At 43.2% G+C, this 13461-nt stretch overlaps 1 protein-coding gene across 1 annotated transcript; it reads left to right on the top strand.

Annotated features, from left to right (window-relative positions):
* The first annotated feature begins 5392 nt into the window (after nt 1-5392).
* Nucleotides 5393-7130, top strand: LOC136481245 (NAC domain-containing protein 45-like). Its single transcript, XM_066478601.1, has 3 exons — nt 5393-5709; nt 5842-6134; nt 6291-7130. Exons 1-3 carry the CDS (start codon nt 5523-5525, stop codon nt 6930-6932), a joined length of 1122 nt encoding a protein of 373 aa, XP_066334698.1. The 5' UTR covers nt 5393-5522; the 3' UTR covers nt 6933-7130.
* The last annotated feature ends 6331 nt before the right edge of the window (nt 7131-13461 follow it).

The following is a 13461-nucleotide window of genomic DNA, read 5'->3' as shown; positions in this document are numbered from 1 at the left end:
ATTTTTATCTTTCTTCTTTTCCAAGTCCCGGAGCTCGATCATCATCACATGTCCACACCACCAGCATGGACTTCATTTCATGTGGCCATCTTCATCCATGAGTGCCACCTAGCTCCTCCAATTCGATTGGACTATCTTATCTAATCACACACTTAGATGCAAAGATTAGTCCAACTAGGTTTCATCAATTATCTAAAACCAAACTAGGGCTTTCAACATTTAACATAAGGCAAATTTTGCTTGAAAGTGACCTCCCTTTGCTGGCGAACACCAAAAATGGAGGAATTTGCTGGTGGATACTTTTTTATTGTCAAATTTGCTGAAGGACACATAACGCATTAAAATATTCATTTCTGGCTTGGATGTCAGAGAAGAGTCGTGAAATGTCCTTTTTGCCCCTGCCTCTTTCTTCTTCCTCTGTCCCTGTTCTTCTCCCCCGTGGCTCACCGACGTCGGTCGAGACCTGCGCTTGGCGCAGCGAGGCTAGACGAGGGCGGTGGCAAGGAGCCGCGGAGCACAAAGGAGCACCGGCGCCTACACTCGGCGCGACGAGGCCAGACAAGGGCGGTGGCGCGTGGGATCCGGCGTGATCCAAGCGGAGTGGAGGCGCGAGCCACGACATAGGTCTACGCGAGCGGCTACGCGCAAGCCCTAGTGCGGGTCTACGTGAATGGTGGCGAGGCGCGTGTGCACGGATCGGCATGCTCGCGCAGGCCTAGAGGGCGGCGGGCCAAGCGGTGGCGCAGAGCACACGTCTAGCCGCGTGGAGCAGCAACTTGCGGCGAAGCACCTCACCGGTAGCGAGGTTTGTGTGGAGAGAGGCGGCCTACGCGCTTGCCTCCTCTCGTGTCGCCGGCGCCTGCGCTTCTCGCTCCCCCATCCATCTCCGCCTCTCGCCCTCGTCACCACTACTGCCACCGGCGAGAAAGAAAAGAAAGGGAGAGAGGAGGAAAAGAAATGGGCAAAAAGGACATTTCACCGCTCTTCTGGACCTCCTATGCCAGAAATGAATATTTTAATGCATTTTGTGTCCTCCAACAAATTTGGCAACAATAAAAGTGTCCACCAGGAAATTGCTCCATTTTCGGTGTCCGTTGGCGAAGGGAGGTCGCTTTGAGGACCCAGGAGCAAATTTTAATAGGTTTTTTCATGTATATATAGTCCAATAATTCTAATAGGTTTTGTTATTCGCTAGATTTTTTTTTTGTCCTAAAAGAAGAACAGCGTGATCTGCTCCCTAGCTTTCTATAGATATTTCACATCTTTTTTGACACTAGTAGCCAGCAAAAAAAACTATGCCAACAACAACTACGACGTTCCACAGATGTACGGACATGAGCTTATCATATCATCATATATCATCTGTCCATCTAGCTAGCAGCGAGCCTAGCTGGACGGGTCAAGATCGGCTTTGAACGACTCCGGCGCCGGCTGGCCGCCAAATCTATCCAGTAGCACACCGTAACGGTACACCAGCACCGTCCGTCTGCCCGGGGCCAGCCAGATCATCCTGGCAGATGGACGGCGCGTGCGTACAAGCACGGGTCATGTTTGGTTAGTGCAGTTCATTCTAAAATTCATGTCACCTCGAATGTTTGACACATACATGGAGTATTAAATATAGACTAATTATGAAACTAATTGCATAATTTGCGACTAATTTGTAAGACGAATCTTTTAAGCCTAATTAGTCCATGATTTGACAACATGGTGCTATAGTAAACATGTGTTAATGACAGATTAATTAGGCTTAAAAAATCATCTCGTAAATTAGCCTCCATCTATGTAATTGGTTTTGTAATTAATTTATATTTAATGCTCCTTATTAATATCTAAATATTTGATGTGACATGTATTCAGCAACGGAGCCAGCGGTGGGGCTAGAGGGGCTCTAGCCCCCCTACCGATCCTGGGCATGTGGAGCTCTTCTAAGTCCTCTCTTAAAATTTTATTTATATATGTATTAGGTAGAATGGGCTAAGGTTAAGAGAAGATAAAAAACCCTCTATTCTTTTATTCAGTCCCTCCTAAATTTTTTTCTGACTTCATCCCTGCGTGTATTTTAGAAATGACTACAGAATCAAACACCCCGACAATCATGCATGCACGTGCCGTAGTAGATGATGAGGTTCTGGAATCCCATGCTGACCAAGTGACCAGTTTCAGTTTGGTTGTTGTTCCATGGTGGCCTGTGTGAACAGCCGTCATTCAATCATTCAGGCTATCTCTGACCACCATCATAGTACAAGGGAAAGATCCCATCTGTCTGTCACTCTGTCAGTCATGTATTTGTCAACTCTACAGAGTAGTTTTTCTATCGTGCCAAGATAGCCCGACTAAACTTTAGCGCCCATCGCATCCTATATATTTAGACACTAATTTAGATTATTAAATATAGACTAATTATAAAACTAATTATACAGACGAAGACTAATTTACGAGACAAATCTATTAAAACTAATTAATCCACCATTTGACAATGGGGTGCTACGGTAAACATATGCTAATGATGGATTACTTATATGCTTAATAAATTCGTCTCGTAAATTAGTCTCTATCTATGCAATTAGTTTTATAATTAGCTCATATTTAATCCTCCTAATTAGCCTTCGAACTACCGGGACTAAATTTTAATCCACCTTACCCAAAACGTTATTAAAGTTTCATTTGCCGGGCTACGGATTGCAATGGGCACATGCACACTGGTTGATCGATCCAAGACCCAACAAGAAAACATACACAGGAAATGAAGAGAAAATTGACGAGGCATAATATAAAACATTTAAAATATTTAGGCGCCTCTTGGCAAAGAATGAATCCGGCCATGAATGCAGGCTGAGAGCGACAGCGACGCGCCCAGTTTTGTCAAAAGAGATGGCAATTACCAAGAAACCGAACCCCAGTTGCACAAACATCTAATTAATTAAAAATCAACATCTCCTACCGGTATACTTGACTAAAAATATGCGTGAATGACCTGGACAAACTTCATCGATCCGTCCCAAAACTAAACTTTCTTTTGTGTATAGAAAAATTCAAGGGGAAAAAGAAACGGGCGTAGGGCGCTAGAAACTATATGCACGGTTTTCATAGTGACCACGTTAGTAAAAACTATCTATAGAAACTTATCTCCACAATGCAAGTGTCTTCAAGAGTAGAAGTGGTTTTCCTCTGAAGAAATTGTTTTCTCAGTTTTTCTTCTCTTCCCTCATTAATTAGGCTGCCACATCAGCATTTTGCTTAACTAGTTATTTAATAGAGATAGAAACCACAATCAATATCCCATTGGGAATGCCCTTATTAGTGGTCTGGGATTATGCGGTATTTATTTCTTTTTACTGATGCACAGTGATGATGACAGTTACCCTCTCACATCACCCCTCAAGTGGCAAATTAAATTAAATTTGTTGGCATTCACCCATAAAGATGTCAAATACTACCTCCGTCTCGTAAAGACTATGGTTTTGGTGTTTCCCTAAGTAAAAAAATTGTGCTCTTGAGCAAGTTTATAGAGAAAAGTATCAACATTTATGACACAAAAAAGATTTACTATGAAAACATATTTTGAGATAAATTTAATGATACTAATTTGGTATCCTAGATATTAGTATGTTTTCAAATAAATTTAGTTAAACTTTAGATTGTTTGACTTAGGAAAATACCAGAATGACACTCTTTGCGGGACTAAAGTAGTAGTTAATTGTTTCATTAAATTTTGATAGTTTCTTATCCGTTCAATCTTCAGTCAACGGCTAGGAGCAATTTCATTTTGTACAAAGAGGTTTGCTCAAACCCTAAGCCTATCATTTTTGCTAGCCGCTGCCACCATTTTGTGCTCCACCTCTGCACAACCACCCAACACCTTCCCGTTGGCTCACCATCATCATCCCCAAATCCATCTGGCGAGGCTCTGTCATCCAATTTCTTCATCTCAATGGTGTGTGCACCCCCTCTTGTCCGATCACAATCAACCTTAACTACCCACTCTAGAGTCACAATGCCAACATGGCCATCCTCAATCCAATCAACCCCCATATCCATCCCCTACCAGCCCCACAACCATATTGTCCTGCCCGCATCTAACACCAATCTAGCAACTTCCTCCAACACACTGGAGCTTAAGCCATAGGGCCCGGAAGGAACACAAAAATACATACATCCTTAATCCAAACTAAAACCCCAACTCTAGACCACATAGAAATTCATTAAGTTAGGCATCACCGAAGATGGAGCAATAAGACTCCGTCGTACATATAGCGCCACTAGGTATTGTGATGTGAGGAATTCACAGCCTGTTCGTTTGGCTGTGGCTTGTCGTAAACAATCGTAAATTTCCAGCCGGAACAGTATTTTTTTCTCACACAAACCAGCCAGCAGTACTTCTTTACGAACCAGCAACGATATGAACTAGCCAACCGAACAGGCTGGCAATAGATTTTCCTTTACTAATTAGTCGATCGGTAAATACTTCCAGCATGCAATCACTACCACTGGCAATTTTTTCTGTGATGGATGAAACCATTAGGAAAAGGGCCACTATTTTGCGCGGCGGTGACCATCAGGGATGGCCCGTTACGGTCTGATGACTATATATTAGAGAAAGTTAGTCCTTATGAAAAACCATCATGGACTAAACCCTGGCGGTTTCTACTATTGTAGAAAACTTTTCCTGAATTTTTGCGTGTATCGTTAGGAATTTCTTCCAAATCGGTTGGTGTACCATCAGGAAAAAATTGAAATTTCCATGTCGGCCTTTAAATCTTCAGGAAACCTCATTGCCTTCACTGTCGGTGACATACCATGAGGGAAACCTTGCCAGTGGCAGAGTGTGCCACCCGAGAGGAGTAGTCTAGTCCGCGGGGAAAAAAAATTTGTTTTGGGTAGTGAGTGTATGCATAATGATGTTTATGATTAAAAATAAATAAATATGGGTCATGTAGCCTACTTTAGAAGCCTTTGTGACAATTACTCAGATAGTACCCCCCCCCCCCCCCCCCCCCCCCCCCCCACCTCCCCCCTCCCCAGCTGTAAATAGCTGTCACACTCACACCACTGTAGGAAAAAGATAAATCTGTAAAAGCTAAACTAAATCAGCATATATACTATCTGATGACACATTGACACATCTTAATTCTGATCCCATGGCCACGCATGATGGCTTAATTAACTAGACCTAGCCAATTGATACGCAGTTAACTAGACCTAGCTCACTAATAGTGTATTTATTTATTTGTCCTAATTAATCAAAACCGTGTGAAGACTTTCCTTCCTAGGCAAGACATAGGAGGCTGGCCTCTTGCAGAGCAAGGATCAGGTCTCGGTCACCACAGCACTATAAAACCTGGCTTCCTCCTCTCTTTCTCCCTTTCTATTGATTCCCTCCCCACCTTTCGTGTGCCCACAAGCTTCCTCCTCCTCTAGAAAGCTTAGCTCTCTCTCTGCTGCAGCTGCTGCTGCATTTTTCCTCTGCTGTTCCTAGTCAAGCAGCAGTGGTCCGTAGTTCTTCAAGCAATAGATCGGCCATGGTGGAGCGTAGTGTGAAATCAGAGCATGGAGTCGACCTGTTCCTGCCTCCTGGCTTCAGGTTTCATCCCACAGACGAAGAGGTCATCACCAGCTATCTCCTGCAGAAGTTGTTGAACCCTAGCTTCGCGCCGCACGCGATCGGCGAAGTGGACCTCAACAAGTGCGAGCCATGGGATCTCCCAAGTAAGCTACATACATGTATTACTGATTTCATTTGTTATTTCTCTTTAGATGTAGATGTAGATAGATGATTTGAGCAATATGTAATGTTTCTATTTTTTTCCCCATTTATATTGAATTGTTGACACTTATTAGGCAAAGCGAAGATGGGGGAGAAGGAGTGGTACTTCTTCTGCCACAAGGACATGAAATACCCGACGGGCACGCGCACGAACCGCGCCACCAAGGAGGGCTACTGGAAGGCCACGGGCAAGGACAGGGAGATCTTCAAGCAGCCTGGGCGTGAGCTGGTGGGGATGAAGAAGACGCTGGTGTTCTACATGGGCAGGGCTCCGCGGGGCACCAAGACCAACTGGGTGATGCACGAGTTCCGCCTCGAGGGCAAGTCCAGGCACACCAACGACTCCAACCTACGCTTCAATCCCAAGGTAGTAATATAACGTGTGGTTCAGTTCTATTGCTACCTCAACAACACAGCTTCTTCTCGGTCGTGTTGAAAAATCGTGCCTTTTGCAGTTTTGTCAAGCGCTAGCAACTCATTTTTCCTTTATTTTTTCTCCTTAATTAATTTGCTCTATGTTCAGGATGAATGGGTCGTGTGCAAGGTGCACCACAAAGGGGGCGAAGAGGTCAGCAGCAAGAAGGCCGCCGCCGTCGAGGAGCACTACTCCTCCGCCGCCGGAACGCCCAACGTCAGCTCCGTCGAGGCCGGTGAAGGCGGCGACGAGTTTCTCGTTGACTCCTTGCTGGATTACTCCAGCTACTTCAACTCCGCCGCGCCGCCGTACAACGCGGACTGCTGCTATCCTGTTCACACCACCGCCGCCACCGGAGCTACTACACCGACGACTACTACGAGTAGTTGCTTCGTCGGCCTGCCGACTGACGGCAGCAACTCACAGCACGCGGCGGCAGTGGCCAACTCAGCAGCAGCTGCTGCAACGAACAACAACGACAGCTACTCATGGACGAACATGCTTCGTCACGCGGCAGACCAACAAGCAGCAATGGGGACGAACTACAGCTTGCACCACCAGGCAATGGTGGCGAAAGCTCTAGGAGGAGGCGGCGGCGGCGCCTCTCCGAACTTCGGTGCTGGATTGGCGGGTTCCTCGGTGGCGGCGGCCGGAATTGCGCAGCATAGTTCCCAGAATGTTCTGCTGCAGCAGAGGCTTGCTGGGAACTACGGGGGAAATTATGCTGCAGGTTACCATACAAGCAAGTAATGCTGCTGAAAATTTAGTGATGGCTTGTGTTAGTAGTTGTGTGGCAGTTTTGTTGGTTGCTTGATTCATTAATTAGTCTGGTAGCGAGAGGAACGATGCGTAACAGTGATCCCGTTTGTTGCTGAGGATATATTCCTTGTTATTAGTTGGTGCTGATATACATACTTTTATACGTTATATACACATAGTTTGGAACTTGCTATATATAGTTTTCGTATCATCATCACCAGATACATATACATGTCTTTTGTACTAAACCAAAAGTATTACTCTATGGAAGAACACTACTTATATACACTTTTTGGTGCCTCTGCGTATCTATATCAAAATCCTTGGTGTAATTTGGTGCATCATCCTAGAGAACCGAGATAAATGGAAAGATTTTAATTTGATTCCTAGAGCTCGAACAAAGACATTTGAGGCCCCGTTTAGTACAGCCTCGGTCGGCTCCAACTTCCTCCATACACTATATCGTGTAACAAGAAATTTGTTCGTAATGAAATAGGATCCAATCAAACTATTGGAACCTCCACATATAGGGGCTCCGGCTCCAGCCCCAAAAATTAGTGTAACGTACTGTTTGGTAGTGTTGATGTTGTAGCATGCATGGAAAGAAACGGCTATGGCTCGATCTGGCCTCGGCCAAAATGAACTACAAAACGGAAAAGCCATATTTTTTGGGACTCCTCTACAGTATTACCACAGTACCGGAGCCAAAAGATGACCATCCAAATGGACTCTTATCTTATTAATTATTTTGCTTAACCGGCTCCAACTTCTCCATGCACTGTAGCAAAGCCAAAGCTGGATGAGCCATGCCAAATAAGGCTTAAACCCGCCACTAACTAAAGGCGAAGTTGTGTGTTGTAAGAGCCTGTTTGATAGGGCTTCTCGTAGGCTCCGGCTCCGGCTCCTCCGGAGGAGCCCAACCAAACACTTTGTAGGAGTTGTTGTTTTCAGTGAAAAACAGAGGAGCCAAAGCCCTGCCAAACCCCCTTAACTTGGCGTACTTTTTTTTGTGCTTATATGTCATATAAAAATTAAAATCCAAGTCGTAATTCTGGTAACCTCCGAAAGAATGATAAAAAAAACCCTTATTGCTTTAAAGTAAAACTAGGGTGCAGAGAATCCTCACAAGACATAAATTTAATCGCTAGTACAGCATGACAGAAGTATTATATTAAATGTCATGTTCGTTTGGCTGATAAGCCATGGCTGAAAGTACTATTGACTGATTTATTGTGAGAGAAAAATATTGTTCATTGACTAAAAAATATGACTTATAAGCCAAGCGAACATGACGAAAGCCATATGAAGAATCTGTCACTAACTAAAGACGAAGCCAAAGCCTGAGTTGTAACCTTGGCGCACAAGTCAGGATGTAATGGGATATTGGGATGGGAGCTAGCTAGTGCGTGGCGACGTCCCTGGATATGCTGATGCGTGCTACACAGCTTGGTGCAAGCTAATCATGTCAGAAGATCACGTGCCGTGCATGCAGCAGCATCCACGCCGGTCCAAGTCGGTGCACGGCATGCAGGCAGGCATGTTGGACGGCGCATCCAGCACCAGCAGGCAGGCCCAGTCCACGTTGTCACGTCACACGCTCCATCCATTCATCAAACTGCTTGATGCTTCTCGTTAGCTTTACATGAATATAACGGAGGGATCACCACAGAAAGCGCGTAGATAGCGCGAATATATATATATATATATATATATATATATATATATATATATATATATATATATATATATATATATATACTGTTTTGCTATAATACACCTGGGTATATTCTGTATATAGAATGCACACATGCCGACGAGCGCACCAACTTGGAGCAACTAGCGCGCCCAAGCGAACATGCAGTGCATGTTTCCCTAAGTTAAGTTGTATTTTCCACCTACCACGTAAAGCCACCTAGCATACAAATCCCACTAGACTGTATACATGCATGCATGGAATTTTTTGTTGGTTCGAATTTTTGAAACAAGTTTTCTCCTAAACCGTAACCCCGATTGACAAACCGTTTGTTGTATCCGACTCAAAAAAAATATTCTGAGCAAAACTAGATCCAAATGGATATATTTTTTTATCCTTTAAGCGAGTTGCATGTCAATATACTACCGATTGCAACTCTGTCTACCACCTAGTTGCGACTAGTTATAACTCTGTATATTATATGCATCTGGTCACTATAATCACACCAAGTTGCAATTCTGAGTTGCAATCATATTTGAGTAGCAACTGTGTTGCAATTGAGTAGTAACTAGTTGCAATCAGTAGTAATTGATTTGCAATCGGGTAGTAACTTGTTGCAACCAGTAGTAATTGTGTAGTAACGAGTTGCAACCAGTACTAACTGGGGTTGCAACTGGACAGGTGCATCTACCAACTAGGTTGCAAGTGAGTACTTGCTAGCTGCAATTGAGTAGCTGTATAGAATGCACCTTGGTTGCAACTGGTCAGATGTTCAGGTTGCAATTGGCCAGTGCTAAATAGGCCACAACTACTTGCAATTAGTGCTAAATAGGCCACAACCAAGTTGCAATTGTGTTGTAGATGTGCTTGCAACTCACTGTACAACTTAGTTGCAATTACATACTTTAATTTTTTTTCAACAAATATAGCCTTCATGGATCTCATTTTGTTAAACATATTTTTTCGAAGAACCTACTTTAAACCGATTCAAAAATGGATCTGTGGTTTAGGAGATATCACATTTTTTCGAATCAAAACAAGAAAAGATTCCATCCATGCATACTTACTGGTGGGTGGGTTGACCTGTGAGGTGGCGTCACGTGGTTGGTTGTGTCCATTTAATTTTGCATGCATGAGCACAGGTTTGGCAGGAAAATATGGGGAGGGTCCTACGGGCGTGCGCTGACGCGTGGACCGCAGGGTTAGAGAGTGTCTATGCACTCGTTGCACGGAATACAACTGGCCTATCACACGAGTCGCAACTGGTCTACCACCAGAGTTGCAATTTGTGTACGACTGAAGTTGCAATCGGCTAACGGGCTGAGTTGGAACTGGTATACAAACGGAGCTGCAACCAGCTGTCCAGGACAGTTGCAATTGCCCTACCCAACCAGAATGCAACTGGCCTATCACCAAGGTTGTAATTTGTATAGGACGGAAGTTGCAATCGGTTCAAGGGATGAGTTGCAACTGATATACAAACGATGCTACAACTAGCCGTCTAGAGCAGTCGCAACTGGCCTACCCAACAGGAATGCAACGAGCCTGAGCATTTTTTAGTTTCGAATCAAGAAAAGATTCCCTGCATGTATGCTTCCTGGTTGGTGGGTTAACCTGTGATGTGGCATCACATGGTTGGTTGCCTCCATCTATTTTTTTGCATGCATGAACGTGGAGTTTGTTAATGCGAGGACCAGATGCTGTGCGGTACGCGTGGAGTCTGGTCTGGGCCGGTACGTCTCTCGCTCGCCGCTCGTCGTGCTCCATGCGTGTCGCCGCTCGCTCTCGCGGTCGGGTGCATTTGCTGCACAGAATGCACCCAGGTGTATATATATATATATATATATATATATATATATATATATATATATATATATATATATATATATATATATGTGTGTGTGTGTGTGTGTGTGTGTGTGTGTGTGTGTGTGTGTGTGTGTGTGTGTGTGTGTGTGTGTGTGTGACAGCTGCTAGCCAATGCATGCCAGCGTACATCCATATGGCTTGGCTGGGGATTGCACCGATGCTGTCAAGCATGCATGGATCAACCATGCATGTGACTTGAGCATGCAGTCCTTGAGGGCCTCATCATTTGCTAACTATGGTCTCCTAGGTAGCTGCACAATCAGGCTGGAGAATTACGTAACGACCTGGCTGCTGGTTTGGTTGCCAACGTACAATATATAATAATATACATTGTTTGGTACAGATGCCGTGCACAAAAGCGTGTTTACACCTAAATTGTTGACCAAAAGTCGTGTAAGAGAAAACGGAAAACAGTGGGGAGTCATACAATTTTTTCCACTAGGGTTATTAATCATCTTAAAGTGGTATTAACGTACTGACATAAACTTTTCAAACCCCCATCAGCTTGCATATATATACGGCTGATGAAAAGTGTAAGGAAAATTGAACTACTTTGAACCGCCTTTATCTGTATATATATACCTGAATTTGGGCATATCTTTCCTGCATCAAAATCCGGTGCAAGTAGTTATATGTCCTTTTGTATCCCATCCAACATTCACTATGAAACATTTCACTTTTCAATACTCAACTATTAAAACCTTTCGTTTTTAACCTTGGTTTAATGTTAAGGTGGTTTGTGGGTGACTCAGCATCGACGTAACATGGTCAAAGCCAAAATATTTATTATATATTTTATAAATTGGCAGCATAACTTAAGAAGATTTTCAATCTTTCCACTCGCACTATATGGAGTATCTACAACTTAACTATATTCATATATATATTTGAGACAAAACATCATTTGCATATCTTTTGTTTGAAAAGATAAATAAATAATCTAGTGTGAATTAAGATGTAATTTCCTCTAGAGCAAACTGATTTTTTGATTGAGAGTTAATTTGTATATGATATTATTTTGTCATGGTTCCCATGATACTTTAATTTATATAAATGACTTCGTTTTTTTTTATAAATTTCAATTGCACATAGGATGATTATTCAAAACCTAAATAAATTTTGTATGGACTTTTTGTCAACATAGTGAAAAGGGTTTAAGTTGGTTTTAAGCACTAACTAGCCTTGCAATACTATTACATTATTATTTCACATATAAAAAAGTGTTTGGGGGGAGTTACAAAATCTTAAAGCTGTTTATAAATTAGAAAACAAAAAATGCATTGGTCATGTCACTTAAAACCACTCTAATTTAGAGTCGACGAGCATCTCTAAGAGACTCTTTATATCATTCCTAATTTATAGGAATAGATATTTTGATAGAAAAATACCCTCCAACAGCCTCTTCAATTGGCTATCCAAATATAGATATCATCTACTTTGGATTTCTCGCTAGCCAAAGATGAAGAGCGAGGATGACTCTCTAGACTGCGCACAAGATATAGAAAAGATGTGGAGAATATAAAAGTATAGAAAACGATTTTTACTCAAATTACTCTCCAAATGATAATGTAGAAAGTATATTTTAGAAAGGCTCTTGGAGATGCTCTTAAGGTGGGCTAATGGTTGGGTTGTAAAATGGACTTTTCTCTAAAATGTGTTAGAGAAAGTTCAGTTTTTAGCACACATCGGACTTCTCCATTGGAGATTGGACTATCTCTTTACTCTGAAGTGATCACTACGTACTTGTGTACCTTCACAATAATTTCTATAAAAACTCCGTGTGGATCCGTCCCGTCCATATATTATTATGATCGATCATATTTCTGCCATGGCCTTCCTTACAAGCAATGTTTTGCAGGCGACTCGCCCGGCATGGTTCCTCAGAGCCTAACACGCGCTGATCTGGCAGCCTGCGTATGGCCAGCATGCATGTCGGCATGTCGCCGTCCTCGTCAGCACCGACAATACGAAAATTAGAGCAATGCACAATTGCACATGCATAGCCTTGAACAACTTTGCTTCCGTCTTTGCGTCATTTTCAAACGGTTTGTGTCAATCAGAGAGAGATTGCAAGCATGGGACGATGGGTCTATTGGCGTGTTCCAGTAGCCACTGAATGAACAAGTGGCAAATGCACGCCGTAGCGCTGGTACGTGAAGATCGACGATGTTGGTCAACAAATAAAACAGCAACGGAGAAAAAAGTTGCACAACAGGGAGGAAAAGAGCAACAAAAAGTTTTAGTAGAAAAAGCAAGGAAGATTTTTTTTTTCTCGTGTGCTTCATCTACATGCAAGAGCCACATTTTATACATGCAGTTGTCCCGGTTGCATTTACCTCCATCAACGAGGAAAAAGATGCACACATTTTATCTATGCAGGGGCCACAAATTTCTTGGTGCTTTAGTGCTAAGCTAAGACAGGCGACGGACTTCGAGTCACAGCATAAAGGGCAAATTGACCCCAGGAAAGACTGGACTGGATCCTGTTTTGAGAAGCAGATAACTGATGCTGATGCTTTGGCTCCTGACTAGTTCAAGTGATCACTTGCGCGGTAAGGCTGCCCTGACAGTAACCGCACAAGTGAAAGCTACAAAAGTGGCTTTTAGTTTCTGTCCTAATCAGCAAAGTAGTTCGACTGAAATGGTCTAGTTGTAGCACCTGTTGATTCATTAGCAAGTAAAGAAAAGAAGAAACTGCATGCAGGTGGGGCCCAGACATACACTGAACAGTTACGAGATAGAAAAATATAAGCAAGCAGTTTCATCAGGTAAGGTACAAAGATCAATGCCAATCAGCCTGCGCGTTACACACGCAGAGGATCAATGCATTGCAGTACCGTGTACCGCCAGTACCAGACGGCCTGTTCATGGATGTTGACAACAGAGACCCCAACAGTCAGTTTGAAGTTGAGGCATGGCACAGGTTCAAGTACAGCAACATCTGATTCTGATCAAACA

The sequence above is a fragment of the Miscanthus floridulus genome, chromosome 9, assembly GCF_019320115.1.
Source record: "Miscanthus floridulus cultivar M001 chromosome 9, ASM1932011v1, whole genome shotgun sequence".
Taxonomy (NCBI): domain Eukaryota; kingdom Viridiplantae; phylum Streptophyta; class Magnoliopsida; order Poales; family Poaceae; genus Miscanthus; species Miscanthus floridulus.
This window is presented reverse-complemented; position numbering and strand designations above follow the sequence as displayed.

What these genes read in the sequence shown, in the direction of transcription:
- LOC136481245 (XM_066478601.1), top strand. Translation starts at nt 5,523, where the DNA reads ATGGTGGAGCGTAGTGTGAAATCAGAGCATGGAGTCGACCTGTTCCTG. An exon ending in CGAGCCATGGGATCTCCCAA is followed by an intron (nt 5,710 to 5,841) that starts GTAAGCTACATA and finishes GACACTTATTAG; the next exon opens with GCAAAGCGAAGATGGGGGAG. An exon ending in ACCTACGCTTCAATCCCAAG is followed by an intron (nt 6,135 to 6,290) that starts GTAGTAATATAA and finishes CTCTATGTTCAG; the next exon opens with GATGAATGGGTCGTGTGCAA.